The sequence below is a fragment of the Carassius auratus genome, chromosome 23 (genome assembly GCF_003368295.1).
Source record: "Carassius auratus strain Wakin chromosome 23, ASM336829v1, whole genome shotgun sequence".
NCBI classification, from domain to species: Eukaryota; Metazoa; Chordata; class Actinopteri; order Cypriniformes; family Cyprinidae; genus Carassius; species Carassius auratus.
The window spans coordinates 3,741,184-3,762,298 of NC_039265.1; the positions used below are offsets into that span (position 1 = coordinate 3,741,184).

Consider the following 21,115-nt stretch of genomic DNA (forward strand, 5'->3'; position numbering starts at 1 on the left):
ATATAAAGCAGATCAACAAGTCTGTTTTAATAACAACCAACTGACTGCACTAAACTGGTTTAAATGACCCAACTGATATGAAAATAAATAATTTAAAACTCTGTTGTGGTTCGTACACTGATGTTTAACAGTGAATAAATATTGTTTTTGCTATGTTTTAGATTATTTATACACTCACAGACATCAACATTTGGCGTATTAAACACAACAATGGTGACATGTTTCATGCCAGCATACAAAATATGTTCATGGCTCCCAGCATGCATTGCTGCAATTTTTTTTTCGGGATTGTCACCACTGTTGAGGATTGTACGACAGCAATACAAAATACAACATTTTATTGTATTAAATCAACAGTATGTTTCTTGTATATTGTTTGCTGTAAATTCACGGCAATTAGTTGCCAGGAGTTTCCTGTAAAAATACAATCAATTTTTAACAGTGTGGTTTTGAGGGAGTCCCTAGATGGTTGATATGATATTCTGGTTGGTTGCTAGCCAGTTGCTAGGTAAATGCTTAGATATACAGACAGACAGACAATGATAGATAGATAGATAGATAGATAGATAGATAGATAGATAGATAGATAGATAGATAGATAGATAGATAGATAGATAGACAGATACAGACAGACAGACAGACAGATAGAGAGATAGATAGACACAGATACAGACAACAGACAGACAGACAGATAGATAGATAGATAGATAGATAGATAGATAGATAGATAGATAGATAGATAGATAGATACAGACAGACAGACAGACAGACAGACAGACAGACAGATAGACAGATAGATAGATAGATAGATAGATAGATAGATAGAGTATGTGTAATCTGATCCAAGTCAGAAATCAATGCCTTAAGTATTCCTCTGTCATCTCAGTGACGGCCAGCTGTCAGCTGATGATGGAGCTGATGTCTGTTAGTGTGGAGGATGAATCGGTGAGCTGCTTAGGTGTAGTGATCTGTAAATAAGTGCTCTCAGGATTGATGTGGTATATAAGCAATCACTCAGGTGTGTACAGATGGTAGATACAGTAAGGCCCTAGTCAGTACATCTAAGCTCAGATGTGTCTGGGCTGCCACCGGTTAGGCGTGTCGACATGTCGGGATGAATATAAAATCTATCGCATGACAGTTAACAGCTGTTTTACAAGAGCGATGAGACGTCTCTCTGTTGAGGGTGAGAAGGTGAGCTGCTGAGGGGAGATTGGTTACAGCACTGCTCATATGGACCTTTTATAAACCTCGAGATCAGACTTTGTTTTACTGTTGAGTGATGGCAAAGTCTTCTCTGTCTACTATTTGTGATGTTTTTTATTTATTTTTTTTGAGTTTTTTTGTATGTGTCTGAATGTTTGATGTTTGTGTGCTTGCGTGTGTGTATGCGTAGTTGTTTGCGTAGCGGCAGCTCTAATTTCTCACCAGCATAAGGTTACCCAATGCTGACTTTAATAGATTAAGCCACTCTGATCCCAAATGTAGAACAAGCAACAGGCAGAAACAACAGCCGACAGGAGACCCCTCTCTCACGAGAGGTAGGCCTGTATGTGTGTGTGTGTGTGTGTGTGTATTAGGCAACATCTGTTCAGACATCCAGTTGTGCGTGTTTTCAGAGGTAGTGACAAATGTTTATTAAAAATAGTTATTTGCAGAATTATCTGTAGTTTCAGTGTTTTATAAGTGTAAATGCTGCTTTTAATATGCTCTTTAATTGTGAATGTTGAAATGTGCATTATTAATTTGACAGATTATTGTTTAGATTGATTTATGATTGCACTACTTCAGTAGTCCACTTTAGACAATCTACCAACTATAAATAACTTTGCAACTACAAGTTAAGTAATTTGTATTCATTTGCAACTACATGTCAACTAACTCATTAGAATACTTGCACTGTTAGAATGTCAAAATAAAGTGTTATTCGGCAGACATTCTGCCAATAATCTAATGAGAATTAGTTGACATGTAGTTGCAAATTTAGTAAATTGACTGAAATGGACTATGATAATAAAGTGTTATGCAATATTTAACCTAAAGAACTTATGTATATATGTATGTACTGTATGTATTAATTGCTTAAGGTGTGTGTGTGTGTGCACAAACACAATAGTTTCAGCACATTTTATATAGCTTATATATAATGTAAAGTAAGTAGAGATAGATCACATAGTATGAAAATACTAAAATTCTCAAATAAACTTGAATGCGCTCATATTTATTTGCATTTACTTGCATGGCCTTCATGTGATGTGAAAAATCCAAACAGAAAGATAAATCATGAAGTAAAATTTAACCAGAATAGCTGATTGTCGAATATTTTATTGTATTAAGACTTGATTTGATCAACCAGCAGCAGTGAGGTTGAGTGACCTTGAAAATCTCTGATCATGTGAGATCCCTGTCAATGTCATTTCCCAGCTCCACAGCACTGATCAGCATCCATCAATCTTAACAGCATTTATTATAGACTTTATTCTATGAATACTTGTATTTTTTTCAGTTTTTTACTGATATATTAGTGTTTCTTCACCTGTTGTTGTTATTTATTTCTCTTGTATAAAGAGAGTGTCTCTCTCTCTCTCTCTCTCTCTCTCTCTCTCTCTCTCTCTCTCTCCGTGACGCATGTTCTCTGTTTTCTGGTCAGTGGCAGCTGAGCAGGATGACTCATTTTTGGCATCTTTAATTAAACATCTGTCCGTGCCTCTCAACCACGTTCCTTTTTGAGATTTAGCCTGGAAATATAGCACATTTAGAAATCTATAATACCTCTACATGCAAGAAATAAAATGATTTTATTTGTAGCTGAAAAATGAACTTGTTAAATCCACTTTTACTTTTACATTGTTTTTAGCACATTTTTGTAGTAAAGTGGTTTTATATAATATACTAGTATAAAGTATATTTCTATATACTTCTTTTGGTTTCCACTTTATTTTTAAACTGTTCTTGTTACAGTGTAATTATACATTTAAGTATTGAGTAATATTAACTACATGTACTTACTATATAGGACTGGGGTTTGGCTTAGGGTTACTTGCATGTAATAAGTTAATTTGAGTAATAGTTATAGTTTAGGCTTCACTAATATTTTAGATTTAGCTAATATGCTGTCTTTGTATTTATTTGAAGTGCCATTAAAGTGTTTTAGGTTTTCAGGTTTAAAACCAGAGGGATTTTCTTTCTCTTTTTTACTTTTTGGCTCTACAAAGCGCTGTTGCTAATGACTTGTAGTACAGCTTGGCTGATAGCACTGCAACATTTCCTCTGAACCCAATGCAGGTCAGTGGAATAGTAAGTGAATTAGATGAGGGGCGATTGTTTTCCCCACTGTCTTGGCCTTTACTGGGCCAGCAGTTTCTCTTTCTCTCTCTGCTTCCTTCCCTCTGCTGCTATCTCTCGACTTCTCTTTCAACAGCTCTCTTATTCTCCCACACTGCCTCACAGGCCAGGACTCTGGTGTCAAGTGTTTGACAGGGGTTGCTCTTTAGCTGAGGTGATGTCCGGCTGACTGTTCTGTCAGAGGTGTGTCACAATAGATACTGGAAACGTCTGTGTCACATTAAGTATCACAGGGAACCCGTCCAAATGTCAGTTCAAATGTTCAAAACTTGAGTTTGTGACAGCAAGAGAAAATGGGAAAGCAATTAAGCTTTGTAAAAGTGTTTCAGTTAATACTTTAAAGCATTTTGGTGTCCATGTGAATGGATGTCAAGGTCGCAGTTTACACCAAAATCAAAAGGGGGCAAAAAATGAATAATTTGTTACATAAAGCTTGTTTATGACGTTGTTGACATTTTCGAGGAACATACTTTAATGAAAATTAAGCCCTCTGGTAACACTTTAGTTTAGGGACCAATTCTAACTATTATCTATTATAGTGATGCATATTACCAGCATATTGGCTGTTTATTAGTACACATAAAGCACATATTGAAGCATTATTTTGCATGACCATATTCTAGATCCCTAATTTCACCCCATCCCTAAACCTAACAAATACCTTACTAACTATTAATAAGGGTAGGTAAAATATTACATATGAGGTTCACCTGCATGATATAATATTCAATTGGTGCCACTTTATATTAGGTGGCCTTAACTACTATGTACTTACATATAAATTAATCATTTGATACAATGCATTTATGGTGTACATACGTTTTACATTGTACTTACATTTAAAAAAATAACTGCATGTAATTACATCTGTTATTAATTTATGTAATTATTGTGTCAACCCATCCCGTTATTTTGTATATATAAATACAAACATATGCATGTACAGTATATATATATATATATATATATAAGTACATTGTACTTATTTTGATGTAAGTAAGGCCACCTAACATAAAGTGGGACCATTCAATTTCATAATATATTTTTGTAAACAAGAGATAACATGTCAGTCTAAAAGAGGATGTTTAATATTTTCTTCATGGACTGTTATAGACATATGAAATATTCAAGTACTTCAACATTTAAAGTGTAAAAGCAAATCACGGCGAAAACAAAAATAACCCAGAGATGACTGACATTTTTGGAAGTGTTGTGATGTTGACACCTCCCAAAATATGTCACCTTCGCCAGCTGCTCTCCTCAGTGTTTCACCCAGACCAGTAACCAAGAAACAGTGTGCTTCTTTAACACCATTTACTGAAGTTTTATTAGTCAAAAACTTGTATTAGTCTAACTCTTCTTCCTTGTTTTACAGGTAGCATAACCTTGGATTCCTCCTCATTGTGCTGACCTCCACCTCAAAAAAATAAATGATAAATATAAATTTGAAGGACTAAACCAGTGGGATTGTCCTAGTGAAAGCTGAATTCAGTGGTTGTGTGATATCTGGAGCCACATGACTGTCCGGACTGGAAGGATAGAGGTGGCACTTGTTGACTTCGAGGGTATGGAGAGTACTAATGGTGTGGACAATTTCAATGACCCAAATTATCCCAACGAGATGACGGCTTTGACAGTAGAAATGCCAGAGTTTTGCAATTCTGCAAAAGTGTCACCATATAAAGAGAGGACACCACAAAATCTGGACAAACCGCAATCACCTGTCCTACCTCCTCACACGAGGAGAGGGCGCGCCAGCTGTGCTAGTCTGATTTCCAACTGGAAATTACTCCTGAACAGTGAAGGAACGCAAAGTGAGACGATCTTCAGTAAACTGGCCAAAGAATACGAGGACATGTTTGTTGATAAGCGACCTCTCGATGACGGCGATCAAAAGGTCATCATTAACATTGCGGGTCTTTGCTTTGAAACCCGCCTTAGGACCCTCGACCAGTTCCCAGACACCCTTCTGGGCGACCCAATGAAAAGAATGGGCTATTTTGACCCCATGAGAAACGAGTATTTCTTTGACCGCAATCGCCCGAGCTTTGATGGGATCCTGTACTACTATCAGTCGGGGGGGAAGGTCCGCCGACCTGCAAACGTACCTTTAGATGTCTTCGCGGATGAGATCATCTTCTACGAGTTAGGGCAGGAAGCCATGGACCAGTTCCGCGAGGAGGAAGGCTTTATCAAAGACGTGGAGATCCCATTGCCATCCAATGAGTTTTACAGGCAGTTCTGGCTGCTCTTTGAGTATCCCGAGAGCTCAAATGCAGCCCGAGGGGTCGCACTCGTTTCCGTCTTCGTCATCGTCATCTCCATCATCATATTCTGCATGGAGACTCTCCCAGAATTCCGTGAGGACCTAGAGATTTTCCCAACTGCGGGTGTTTCCTTCAACGAGACGCATCCCTCAGGTGCTCCTCCTCCAAGTGCCTCTCCCAAAACCATCAGCAGCACCTTCTCCGACCCCTTCTTCATTCTTGAGACTGCTTGCATCATCTGGTTCTTCTTTGAGCTCTGCGTGCGTTTCCTGGTTTGTCCCAGCAAGCGGGAATTCTTCAACAACATCATGAACATGATTGACATAGTCTCCATTATTCCCTATTTCGTCACTTTGATAACTGAGATCGTGACCACCACCAATAAGTCCAACACGGGGCAGAATATGTCCCTGGCCATCCTGCGAATCATTAGACTGGTGCGCGTCTTCAGGATCTTTAAGCTCTCCAGACACTCAAAAGGGCTGCAGATCCTGGGCCAGACGCTCAAGGCCAGCATGAGGGAACTTGGCCTGCTCATCTTCTTCCTCTTCATCGGCGTCATACTCTTCTCCAGCGCCATCTATTTCGCTGAGGTGGACGATCCTAACACCCAGTTTGTTAGCATCCCTGATGGATTCTGGTGGGCTGTGGTCACCATGACCACTGTGGGATATGGAGACATGTGTCCTATTACATTAGGCGGTAAGATTGTGGGCACTCTGTGTGCCATTGCTGGGGTGTTGACCATCGCCCTGCCTGTGCCTGTAATCGTCTCCAATTTCAATTACTTTTACCATAGAGAGACAGAGCAGGAGGAAAAGCAGCCCATAGCAGAGTCAACTGAACAAGCTTTAAAGTCAGGGAACATTACAAAGCATGGAAGTAGTTCCTCTCTGAACAAGGCAAATGGGAACTGGCAGACTGATAAATCCAAGTATTAAAACCCCTCTCGAAACTATCATGAGTGTGAATCTCATTAAACATGTTCAGGTCATATTTCACCACAAAATCAAGTGACCAAGATAGCATACTGCAAGATGTCTTCATCTGGAAAGCATCTGTTGAGTATGAACTTCTGAAAGTTTTACATACATTGTAAATCTTAAAGACATCTTATTTGACATATTATAGGAGACGTCCTATAGACGTATTGCAGATGGGCAAGCACTCTAAAAAAGACTTTCAGATATCACCATGATGTACATGTGCTATCAGGGTTATATGTTGCATAAAGAAAATAGTCTATTTTAGTATCACTGCAGGTTTTATCATAGCAAAGAGACACCTTTTCATTCCAGTTCTCATAAAGGTAATGCATCTGGATGTTTTAACTTAATTTTGTAATTGTCATTATTCTCAATGGCTATTTTCATCAGATTCTGATTAATGTAATAGAGTATCTTATTTATCTTTATCAGTTAAATGCTTTACAGCAAGTACTTAGAAGATTAATAAATAAATGCTTCACAATTTATATAATTAAATGATTATTTCTTTGGCAATAAGAAGTTTTTTTCTTCATTACATTAATGCAAATGAGGAAGAAATGTAATGCAAAGAATTTAATATGAATATTGATGGTGCTAAGATAGGCATTGTTTCTCTAAAACAATACATTTCTGTAGTTTTTGCTATTTTGTGAAATATGACCTTGATAAGTTCTCCACAGGTTTTTTGAGATTCAGCCAATAATGTTATAGTGCTCCAGTGTTTGCTAGATTTGTTTTCAGTTCTTGGGATCAGATGATTATAAATGTTACCTAATTTAAATGATACGAATGTGAGAACAGTTTCTCTGAAAACATAAGCAGAATTTAAACTTCATGTTAGATTTCCATCTGTGTCGCATAATCCTTTTATTAAATTATAATTCAACCTAAACCATCTCATAATCTCATAAACCTACCACATCCGGTGTAATATGTGTAATTACAAATTACAGAGTCACTCTGAAAATTAAATGACAACTGCACTGTCATCAAGTGTGTTTGGGGGACTTCCACCAGCATACTACCATTATGAGTGACCTGCAAAATGGCACCTTTGACATTGATCTTTTACACCATTGACTCTAAGTATGCGCTTTCTAATGCAATTCCAAATTAAGTTGTGTATTTCATACTTTTTTTTTCATTTTGCATTTGAAATGATAATCATTATGGTTTGTTGTGGCACTTTAGAGGAAGCTCAGCCAATGAAGAGGAGAAATGCATCCAGAGTTTTCCACTTACAGTCCATATTCATTTCTATGAGCCTAACCGTGCCTTTTACTCAAATGGGCTGAACCTGTTGTTGCAGGCATGCTGTCTTACGGGTTTAATATCGAGTGGAATTGATTTCCTTATTATTATTGGTGAATGTTGTCTTTTGATTCGAATGAAATATATTTTCAAAAATGATCACTTTCTCAGATTCAACATTTACCTAAGGAAAGTTTAGAGAAATTAAGAATTTTATTTGAGAAAACACCATAAAAAGTGATAAAGACATTCATTTTTGAAACGTTTTGCTTAATAAGTGAGAAGATACAACATTTTGTTGGAAAGAGAATCAGGGAGCTATGAGACAAGGTCTCACTGTGTTATATAAGTTGTTTTGCAAAATCTTGTGAATCTTGGTGAGCTGTTTCCCAAGACATACTGGATATAAACACATGTAATAGATGTAATAACTGCTGCTATTTTATACTTATATAAAGTCATATCATTTTAGTATGGAAAGGTAGTGTGTTATTGTTCTTTTAATAGGGGCAGGAAGATATTAAAACTGTCATTGTTAACCTATCATTTATTTACACATTTTGCCTCTATAATAATGGTTCTGAACATGAGCGTTAGTTGTGTGCTAAAGAATGAATTGTACATTGAATCCCTTTTGTTCTATAATTAAAATCTAATGAGAATATTTAAAGCCTTTGAAAATATTAATAAGGAATCTTCAGGAACTTGAATATCATGTGCTTAGCCTGACAACTGATCATAGTTGGTTGTAAATTTACGACTGTACTGTAAATAAGTAACATAAAGCCATTTACTGTGGTAATACCTGTGTACTGTATGTATTGAAATGATACATTGTGTAATTATTGCAGTGTTTGACCTAAAATGCACATCCCAGTGAAATGAATCACAGACTGCTGGTGTAGTCACTTCAAAACTTTTCAATACACTAGTTATTAAAGACTCGCATTTATTAGCTGAAGCAGTAATTTCATTCTTTTATTACACATGACATGTCCCTTTACTTTGTGTCTGTCCTAAACACGAACTTAAACCTATTAAAATGAACAATGTGAAAAGAAGTTCAATTAAAAGATATTGGCATTATCTAGTTGGAGTGTGTTATCTCAAATGACTAATCAAGGATTTACACACTATCTAAAAAACTGTAATTGTGGCAAGACTGTCCTAATCTTATAAAGTAGCGTTTAGAATGAACAATGTGGATACTGAAAGATGGCTTTAAAATGGTGACTTAGCATTTTTCCTGCAACCTGCATTCATGTATTTAATCACAGCGGTGTTTTACATTAGACGGCTGATACTGTAGTCAGAAAGTGTGTGGAGAAGTTATCTGGCGGTCAGGTCTCTCTGAAAACCGCTCTTCCTCATTCACTGTTACATAAGATGCCCTCATTACCGGCAATAACAGGCTTGACTTTCACTGTAACATGAGCAGCTCCTCTTTTTCTCTTTCATCACAGACAGATCATAGCCATGCTTCCCTTCTCCTCTCACGTTGTTGCTTTGCTGTTTAATCATCCACTACACCACTAATATGTGAATAAAACGTGTGTCCGTGCAGAATTTATTCGGTGAGATGCTAACAGGGTATAGCTCTTAAGATGTTTATAGTGTACATCAGTTATACACTCATTCTTGAGTGCACTTGATAATGTCTGCCCCCTTCAAATACTGCACTGTAAGGGTATAAAGGCAATTCTAAGGACAGGCCATCTCTCTCTCTCTCTCTTTTTTTTTTTTTTTTAAGTGTAAAATGAACCTTTGGATGTACAGTATCTAAAGAGTAGGGTCCTATGGAAGCAGAATTAGCATAGCCTCAATGCTAAGAAATTAGCTTTAAACTCAAATTTAGATTTTACAATGAGTCAAACGTGAGTTCAAATGAGTAGAGAACAGTATTACCTCTCTTCGAGAACACAGACTACACAAAGATCGACTCGTTTTATGATGTGACTTGTTTTATCTCCAGTCATAATAGCTTCTTCTCCTGTAGCGATCTGACAAAAGCCCTAGGAGTGATCACTGAAGTGTAGGTAACACTAGCCCAAACGCTAAGAGGTAAGAGAAACAATGTCCGCTGGTCACAGTAAAGACTGGAACAGTGTTGAATGAACACATGAAATGTGACAAGGTACTTCGGTGAAAGAAACAGAGCTGTGAGCAGGAGACGCAGGCGATGAGAAAAAGCTGTCAGTGCTTTCTGCTGTTATTCATGAACCTGATGACATGGATGACATGACACCTGCCTCCTACATTCACACACAAAACCAATGCAATATTTATGTACAGTAAACAGAGCAAACTAAGTGACCCCATTTGCACCTCATACTGTTTGCCAGGGTCCAAATATAACACTGGTCGAACACAAAATACAAGACAAAAATATAATTCACAGAACTAAAATCTGTTAGACTGCTCAACAGGCTAATGTTTTTGGAGAACTGCAATATAATGCATAGCTTAAAGCTCAAAATGAAATTTATGTGCTGGTAAAAAGCACCTCCAAAACTCATGAGTGTTTCACAGCTAAATAATTTACCAAAGGTATGTATCTTTAAAATGCAAAGTACAGTTTCACATACCTATATTTAAGTACCTTCACCTGACATTAGCAGACGTTGTTCATTTTGGAATCCGCTTAAAGGCTGATTGCAGAATATTTTATTTAAATGTGCATTTATTTATGTATTTTTCATTTATTTTTATGTTGTTTTGTGCGTATGCAGTCTCCTTGAACCTTTACTGACATCTAGTGGTGTGGATGAAACATCACATAAGCGCTCAATGGTGTCTTTGTAATTTTCCAAGACATGAGTCATTTATCTCATTTGACATATGATATAACTATATACTGTAGTCTTCATTCTGATTATACCTTTAATCACCTCTTAGCTTATCTTTATAAATATATTTATATAGATAAATATGTTGCATGCATTACCATTAATAGGCTTAAGATCAGTACGATTTTTTTTTTTTTTTTTTTTTGAAAGAATTTAGCAAAGAATCATTAATAAATCAGAACTAACAGTAAACATTCACATTTCAAATAAATTCAGTTCTTTTATTGATTAAATAAACCTGAAAGATAAAGAAAAAACAACCGTTTTCAACATTGGCAATGATAATAAAAAGTTTCTTGAGCAGCAAATATTTATAAATAAGCTGTATGCTAGCTGTATGTGTGGGCATCTTTCTGAAAAGATTTGAGGAGATGAGTTGGGCTCTATATGACGTGTGGTCTGTTTATTTCTGTCCCACAAACACACGGCAGAATACGGTAGATCTGTACCGCTGACAGCTTGTTTTCACCACATGCCTCAAAGGCTTTTTCTCAGCAGGGAAAGACTTTCTGCCGAGCTTAATGCTTAGTTTGGAATGAATGCATTTTATTTAGTTGGGAGATTTGGTGTTGTAATCCAGGTCTTGGCAAAACGGAGGATTAAACTTGTTGTGGGTGATTTGGAAGCAATTTAATTTTAGCTCTTCAAAAATTTCACTTTTACAATTCTGTCTAAACAGTCTGTATAAAACTTTATCATGATTTTTTGATAAAATAATATTATTACTTGTTTAGGATTTGTTTAAGACTGTTAAGACCAAAAAATGAGAATATCATGGAAAAGGTCTTTATTTTTTGTAATTTAAAAAGAAGAAAAAAAAGAACTTTCTGTTAATCTAGATTCATTGCACACAAACTGAAATATTTTAATTATATATATATATATATATAATTTTTTATATTATTCTGATGGTTACGACTTAAAGTTTAGGAAAATTGAAAATTCATTATCTCAAAAAAATTGAATATTCAATTTTGAGCTTGATTTGTTTGATTAATTTTGAGTGTAAATACAGGGTACCTCTAGTTTAGAACATGCAACCACAATTATAGGAAAGACTACTGACTTCACGGTTGTCCAGAAGACGATCATCAACACCTTCTACAAGGAGGGTCAGCCACAGAAGTTCATTGCTGAAACGACTGGCTGTTTACAGAGTGCTGTATCAAAATATATTCATAGAAAGTTGACTGGAAGGAAAAAGTGTGGTAGGAAAAGGTGTCAAGCAACAGGGAGGACTATAACCTTGGGAAGATTGTCAGGAAAAGTTGATTCAAGAACTTGAGAGAGCTTCACAAGGAGTGGACTGAAGCTGGAGTCAGCACATCAAGAGTCACCACACTCAGACGTCTTCAAGAAAAGAGCTAAAGCTGTCACATTCGTAGAACCAAGACACTCCTGAAATAGTAAATTTAATCTGAGAAAAGACAACATGTTGAGTTGTCTGTATTGAAAGCACTTAATGCAGTTACTTTCCCAATGGTTAAACTTTTATTTTACATACTGTCAAATTTCCTTTCTAAAAGTGAAACATTTTCCACTTCCAACCACTTCCAATTGGTTTGATGACCATGACATTACTGTGCTTGATTGGCCAGCCAGCTCTCCTGGCCTGAGCCTCACAGAGGATCTATGCTATGGGTTATTGTGAAGAGAAGATAAGTAACATCTGACAAACAATACAGAGGAGCTGAAGGCTGCTATCAGAGAAACCTGGGCTTCAATAACGCCACAGCAGAGCCTCCACCGTGAGGAAAAAACCATCATCCCAAACAAACCATGGCTTACAGTCAGATTCAGCGTATATTTATGATCCAGAATCAGATCCAGAGGCTGAAACTGAACCAGAGCAGCAGCAGCAACGACTCGCTCCGAGCGGGGCTCGAACCCGGGTCTCCGGCATGGGAGGGGACGCACTAACAAGGAGGCAGAGATATTTGAAGCAGATTTACTCACCGCCTGCGGTTCCAACACACGATCGTGACCCTTTTTCGTTGGGATTGCATTATCCTTAAGAAATAAACGATACGCAAATCCGTCGTCAAACTGGGCCTTGTTTGTAAAACAAGCGTCTTCTAAATGCAGGGAACAAACAAAAACACTTGCACAACTCCGTTGATGCTCTGTAAAAATAAACTCCATCCACTGGTCCCTTAATGCTGTTTTTTCTTTGGTAATCTGTGCAGGGTTTTCTTGCCCTGGCAACCAAAAACACACTCCTTTTGTGACATTTCACGACGCTCTCGCTCTGATCAGTGAAATGTCTGTGCTCTCAGTGCTCTGCTATACGGGAGCGTGCGCTCTTCCGGCAGACGTGCCCTCAGGACCCATATAAGGAAATTCCGCTCCATCTAACGTCACACAGAGCCATACTCGAAAAAAACTTTCCGAAACTTGTGACAAACCGGAAGGAGTATTTTTGGAACAGAAATACTCCTTCAAACGTACAACTTAATTTTTGAAACTTTGTCCATGTTTAGCATGGGAATCCAACTCTTTAACAGTGTAAAAAACTCAGTATGCATCAAATAGCATTTCACCCCCCCTTTAATATTTTTTCCTACACACCTACAGTATCTATGACCTACAGGTGTGCGATGCTAATTTATCAGCTATTTTATATATAAAATATGTTTTGGACACGTTTTGATTACAACCTCATAGTCCTACATGAAGTATATTTGCGTAGCCAATCTGAGTCAGAAAACCCACTGACCTTCATATTACAGTATTTTATACAGAGACACTGTGCATTTCATCATGACTAAACACACCAATCTAAATGTCCGATGCAGAAAGATGTCTGTCTTTATTCTTGTTCTTTCACACTTGAGACACTGTGTGCTGTTGACTCCGGTGTTCTGTCTTACAGTGTCAAGTTTGTGCAAAGACTGCTGGTTTTGGCCTCCTCTAGGTCTACTCCTCTAACCAGATACACGAGACAAAAATAACCAAGACCTTCCTTTTCAAGTAACCAAACCATCTCCACGCACTAGTCTGTGCAGATACATGGAACTTTCCATTAAAGAGACTCGTTAAAGATGGAGTGAACTCATGAAAGTTTAACGAGTCAGGAAAAAGTCCTCCGAAACATCCGAGCTGGCACTAAACCAGCCTTCGAAATCAGTCACATGAAATTGTAGCGGAGCATTAAAAAAGTAATGATTAAGTCGTTATGACAAGGAATACACGGATGAATGAGTTCAAATAAACAGTTAAAGATAATATAATATAATATAATATAATATAATATAATATAATATAATATAATATAATATAATATAATATAATACGTGACCCTGGACCACAAAACCAGTAATAAGGGTCTTCTTTTTTTTGTTTGTTTTTTTGATTTATACATCATCTGAAAGCTGAATAAATAAGCTTGCCATTGATTTATGGCTTGGTAGGAGTACATAAAAAAAACAAATAAAATATTGAGAAAATCACCTTTAAAGTTGTCCAAATGTAGTCCTTAGCAATGCATATTACTAATATAAAAAATAAATGAAATGAAATGAAATGAAATGAAATTAAATTAAATTAAATTAAATTAAATTAAATTAAATTAAATTAAATTAAATTAAATCAGGGATTGAGGATTTTCCTTTCCCAAAATAATCTCCTGAAAACACATCATTGTGAATGATAATGGCAAGGATTGTCTAAAAATATATTTTTGTTATCCCAGCCTTATTCCTAGAAAAAAAAATGGTTTTCATGGCCTAAGAGCTCCTATTCCAGCATTTTACAATGAGCTAGAACAGGACTATAAATCTGTCTGGACCTATGTGAAGGAAAACTACATCTGAGATGTTCAGTGTGGGAAAAAAGCACACCCCTCACCCCATCCCAAAACCTAACCATCAGTGTGGCATAAACAGATCATACAAAAACACACAAATTACATACATGTACAAGTTCATATGGATAAGCAATTCATTTACATTCATGCAGCAGATGCTTTCATCCAGACATGAACAAAAGCAATTAGACACAGAGCCAACAATATTCATAATATTCAATGCTGGGTTTATTAGACAGCAAAATGACAAACAAAATTAAATCAAATTCAAACCATTAACAAAAACTATAAACTAAAATATCCCCTTTGTGAACTCTGGTCTTTACTCACTGACGAATATTACAAATATTGTGGGGCTTCAGGGGTTTCCTGTGAATGAGGCCTGTGTGAGATTGCCTTGCTGATTACTGTCTGTAAAGAACAGCAGGATTTTGGCCATGACTCTGGACTCGTGGACTTTGACTTGTTGACTGGTCACTGGACACAATGCGATACACAGAGATTGTGATCAAGCAGACGAGAGACCCGGCTGAAATTCTTCTGCTAAACTTAGTCTCCTCACATCAATCTTTAAAGACACTGGACTCACAGTCCCATGTCAAATGAATCAAACTGATGATGATGATGATGGAAAAAGTGACGTAAATATGTAATTTAATCAAGAAAAATAAAAGTTCAAACTAACTTTTACTGTTCATTAAAGTGTGAATGTTTAATATTTTTTACATTTTAATTATTTTGTATTATATATGTTTATATGGCAGGTTGAGGCTTATTATATTATATTATATTATATTATATTATATTATATTATATTATATTATATTATATTATATTATATTATATTATATGCTCCTGTACTTTGGGTTTGTGAGTGTTGCGGTGCAGTGGTTGTTCTCATTCATCCATGGGCTTGAGGTCTGTGTGTTTCACTGCCAGAGGATGTAGGTCATGTTCATGAGGATCTCCCTCCACTGAGAGATGCTTCTAGAAAGCAGGTACACTCATGTGCTCTTAATAGTGTTTCACTAATTCTCATCCCTCAAGTGGCCTTAATGCCCCCCTTTCATGGCAACAAAAGATGAAGTGAGCTCTTTACTATGTGTTACTGTAATACACTAATGAAAACCACCCTGTCTAAACATTATGTGTGTGTGTGTGTGTGTGTGTGTAAATACAGTTAAATTGTAGTATGCTGTATACATTCATACACTGTAGAAATAATGATTGTGATTTTAAAAGTAAAAGACTGTAAAAATGCAGTAAAAACCTGTTAATTAGTTATCAGTAAGTTTCCGTACTATATACGGCGAATAACTCTAATTACATTTGGTGTAATTTTACAGTAAAATACTGTGAAAATTACAGTTTTTGGAAGTGAAAAGAGAAGCACCCGGCTGCAAACTGCAGATCGAGGCGGGGCTGCACATGTAGCCCCACCCCATGCCTACACTGATTGGTTCAATCGTCTTTCACAGACATACATGATAGGAAATGTGTGTGTAGTTGGTGTAGGATGGAGTATGAATAAAAAGCTAAAAACTCTGTGCAATTATAAAAAGCCTTCATTATTATGCACAGAAGAAGAAAAAAAGGTAACACTTTAGAATAAGGTTCCATTAGTTAATGTTAGTTAATGTATTAATTAACATGAACAAACAATGAATAATACATTTATTACTGTATTTATTCACCTTCGTTAATGTTTGTTAATGAAAATACAGTTATTCATTGTTAGTTCATGGTAATTCACAGTGCATTAACTAATGTTAACAAGCACAACTTTTGATTTAAATAATGCATTAGTAAATGTTGAAATTAACATGAACTAAGACTTATAAATGCTGTAGAAGGATTGTTCTTGCTTAGTTCATGTTAACGAAAGTAGTTAACTAACATTAACTAATGGAACCTTATTCTAAAGTGTTACCGAAAAAAAAAAAACATTAGCCTTTAACTCGCCATGTCCATGAAATTATTGTTTTGTTAAATTAAGCTGATCTTTAGACTAACAGATGAACAACCCACTACACTTAAAGGGATAGTTCACCCAAAAATGAAAATGATGTCATTAATGACTCACCCTCATGTCGTTCCAAACCAGTAAGACCAGTAAGACACAGTTTAAGATATTTTAGATTTAGTCCGAGAGCTCTCAGTCCCTCCATTGAAGCTGTGTGTACGGTCTACTGTCCATGTCCAGAAAAGTAAGAAAAACATCATCAAAGTAGTCCATGTGACATCAGAGGGTCAGTTAGAATTTGTTGAAGCATCGAAAATACATTTTGGTCCAAAAATAACAAAAACGACGACTTTATTCAGCATTGTCTTCGTATTCTGGGCTCACATCTGCTTGTCTGTGAGTATAATGCTTTATTAACAATTTGTTTACTGAGTTTGGTCTTTTTAAAACACCGTTTTAATGCATTAAGCCATGTACTTTCACGTAAAGCGTTTTCCCCACCCCAGGAGCCAGCCCCGCCTCAATCTCAATCAAAATGATAAAATAATTGTTGAATTTATAGTGAACAACAGAATTCCCTGCTTCATATTTTGTTTTTTTTTTCACTCTCGTTGAAATAACTATGATTATTCTTAGTTTTTTCTTATCAGTTGTGTACATTAGGCTTTATCTTACATCTAATGTTGTTAAATTAATGTTTCTTGCATTATTTCAGTATCATATGAGTTACTATGATGGTGTTTAGTGTTTGTGTGAATGGTACTGTGCACCTTCTATAGATTTATCCCTTCTCAGCTTGTGGAAGAGCTGTGCTTTGATTCATCATGTGACTTTCTCATCACCAGCTGTTTTTGGTGGTTATCGATGCATTACAATGTTTCAAAACAGATATTAGTACTTCAGTATGTTGGTTTATTAACATTAGAACATTGGATCAGTTAATGAACTACAGTATTTTATTGTGAATTTAAGTTAAGTCTGTAAAACCTGAAATGTTGCTACCATATTTTTACCGGTGAAGTACAGGCAAACACAGCTGCCTGTATATGTTTTTTTTTTTTTTTTTTTTTTTTTACAGTGTAGTATATTCTATTTTGCTGTATATTTTGTATAAAAGTATGCATCCATAAACATTTCAAATTATAATATGCTACATTATTGTCAGTCTATTGTTATTATAGTTTTTGCTATTTTGAATCAGTTTTTAATTTGCTTAAAAAATATTTATGTATTTATAAACATATATTACATATATTATTTTATAATATATATATATATATATATATATATATATATATATATATATATATATATATATATATATATATATATTTTTTTTTTTTTTTTTTTTTATGTTTTTATTAATTTTACTTTTATCTTAGTTCTAGTTTTATTTATTATAGTCCTCAAGCTGAGAAATTAGAAATATTGCCTTGGAACAAACAAAAGCAATACAAACAATATATATATATATATATATATATATATATATATATATATATATATATATATATATATATATATATATATTATCTATAATTATTATTATTATTATTTTATTTTATTTTTTATTTTTTTTATGTATGTATACAGTTTAAACATACTCAAAACGTACTGGAGAATGCAATTCGTTTTTTTTACATAACCTCTCTATATATATATGTATAGAGAGAGAGAGAGAGAGAGAGAGAGAGAGAGAGAGAGAGAGAGAGAGAGTTTGTTTTGCTTTTGTTTGTTTCTTAAATCCAACTGTAATATATATAATCTTTAAAAAAACACAGACTGTCTCTGCAAATCAGAAAACTCAGCGACACCAGTAACATTGCATTTTAAAACAGCCAAGAAAGATATATTAAACATATATTAATTATTACTTTGATGTTATTTATATTGATGCACTGCATTCTGGGATGCATTACCTGCGAAGTGTGAAATGCCTCAAATTTCCAGTATTACATGCATGCAGATAATTTTAAGAGTATACGGTACACACTGCAAAAACTGTAAGTAAAACAAAGATTATTGGAGCATGATTTACAAATTTAAAAAAATACTATTTCAGTCTTTCTACTTATATATATATATAAATGTGTTAAATGTGATAATTATTTTCAAATTTAGTAACAATTTCTGAGTGAAAAGTCCACACCCGTTTAGTGCACTACAGAAATAGTATGCTATTCCAAGTGCAGCCTCGCATGAGAACATGTGAAACAGAGTGAAGTCAGTCTTTTTCATTCTTCACTTCTGCTTCACCTGTTCTCATTCTTAACTATCAGAGCCCATCTGAGGACAGAGACGCTCACGAGTCATGGCTACTTAACATTTTATAGCTCTTCTAACTGTACGTCTGTGCCTGTGTGTGTGTGTGGGTGTGTGTGTACCATCCACTTGTTTCCACTGTGTCTGCAGTCCCAGATGCGCCATTTATCTTTCCAAAGGTCATCTATCTTTCTCATTCGCTCCATATTTGCTTAATCTGTCCTATCTTCCACACCTTCCCAATCATACAGTTCAATAGCTTTCTATTGTCATCTCTGCCTTCCTAACAACAGTATGGGAGACGCCAAGCTCATGCCACAAAAACCCAAACTCAGTCCAAAACCTAAGCAGGCATCATTGTATGCAATTATAGACAAAAAGACTGTCCCTAAATATTAATGCAAACTAAAATGAATTCCCCATAGATTCCCTGGTATGCCTTGCCATGGTATGCATAAGACCGCAGAAAAAAAATACCTGGATGACTAAATAAAAGAAATACACTTATGCATGCTTATAATGGAGATAACATGCAATTGTTCGATTGTTTTATGTTATTTACAATTAAATGCATAGTAGTTTAAGTTTATATTAAATGCAGATTAAATGCTTTTTGACCAACTGAAGTACGACTTAAAAAACACAGCTTTATACTGTATGTAAAATAATAATAATTATAATAATTAAAATGTACTGCCAGTTAATGGATGCCATCAGAATGGGTGCCAAAACAAGTAATTCACACAACTCCAGTTCATCAGTTAATGTCTTGTGAATCATTTGTAAGAAACAAATGCAACATGAGGATGTTTCAAAATGTTTCTGCTGGCTAAAACACAAATCTATAATCCATAATAATGCTTCCTCCAATGAAAAATCTGATCTAAATCAGGAGAGAAATATGCACAGATCAAATACAAGAGTCTTAAACAAATATGTGATGGTTTAAAGTTGGTTAAAAATATCTTCATGATGGATTTGTTTCTTACAAGCACACAGCTTTTCACTTCACCAGATGTTAAATGATGGACTGGAGTGGGGTGGATTATTGTGATGTTTTTATCAGCTGTTTGGACTCTTATTCTGACGGCACCCATTCACTGCAGAGCATCCACTGGTGTGCAAGTGATGTAATGCTACATTTCTCCAAATCTGTTCTGGGGAAGAAACAAACTCATCTACATCTTTGATGGCCAGAGGGTGAGTACAGTTTCATCAGATTCTATTAGCACTCTGAATGGTCTGTTTAAGGAAACACTACACATCTCATGATCAGCTGTCAGCTAGATGTATGCATGTTATTGTTCACTGATTAAAATACAGAAGGCCGGGGGTCCCCTTTAGCTCCCCGGCTGACCAACATCAAGCGAATCTAACATTTGTGTTAACCTACTTCTGAATAATTAAACTACTGGAGTTGAGTTAAACTCATGTGAATTATTCACTTGGGTGACTTCAAGGTAACATGGTGTATCCTGACCTATATCTGCTTGAAAGATGCCAAAAAGACACAGGATCTCATGATAAGCCCTATTTTGACTTGCATATGGTCTCTAAAGGGAATTTAAGTTGAATATCTGCTCTGCCGCAGTCTTTGTAAGCACAGGTTATGTTTCGCCAGCCAGATTGTATTCTGCTGTGACAGGCCTCTGCAGTCATCAAGTTGTCAAGTGTTGTGATGTTATCAGAATGGAGCAGAATAAGTAAATAAGGTGTCCGACAGTTTGTCAATTTAAAGGATGGTCAGGAACTAACCGAGCCTAGTCTGATGAATAGACCCGATTGCACTGTAAATATTTCATTGAATATTTACAATTAGTTTTAGAGAGGATTTTGTAGCAGGCCATATGATAGTGAGTTTATGGACACGTCTAGAGCCTGTGATGATGGAGCTGTTTGTTTATCTTGGGCATAAACAGCTCCAATATTTCATAAAAGGCATGCTGAAGAGATAACTTATAGACGCTTTATATGAAAACACGTGGAAAGTCATGTGATAACACATACCACATGGTTTTTGCAATGCAATGCAAAAAACAAACAAATGCTCAGTGAAAACTGAACTTTTTCAGTAATCTAGTACAGGTAAGCAAAGATTCATTTATGTCAAGCCAAAGGGAGAGAGAGACCATGTTGGGGCTTTTCTTTTCAGAATGTAAAGAAAATTAAATTTGAATGAATAGCGCCATCATGTGGAGAGACTATAACATCATGTAGTGTGCTAATTGTTCTTTTCTATTATCGACAAAAGAAAAAGCAAACATTAATTAAGCAATATATTAAATTAAATATATCAATTTAAAAATATATATTTAACCGCTTCTACAAACTTGTAATAATTATTCACAAGTTTAATGAATATTCATGAAGTGGGTGGGCCACGAAGT

At 35.5% G+C, this 21,115-nt stretch overlaps 1 protein-coding gene across 1 annotated transcript; it reads left to right on the plus strand.

The window, feature by feature from the left end:
- The first annotated feature begins 4,742 nt into the window (after positions 1-4,742).
- Positions 4,743-6,918, plus strand: kcna10a (potassium voltage-gated channel, shaker-related subfamily, member 10a). The gene has a single exon (XM_026199266.1). The coding sequence runs from the start codon at positions 4,862-4,864 to the stop codon at positions 6,551-6,553; it is 1,692 nt and encodes a 563-aa protein (XP_026055051.1). The 5' UTR covers positions 4,743-4,861; the 3' UTR covers positions 6,554-6,918.
- Positions 6,919-21,115: the final 14,197 nt, after the last annotated feature.

Bases quoted from the DNA above. Each gene is read 5' to 3' on its own strand.
- kcna10a (XM_026199266.1), top strand. From the start codon at position 4,862: ATGACTGTCCGGACTGGAAGGATAGAGGTGGCACTTGTTGACTTCGAG.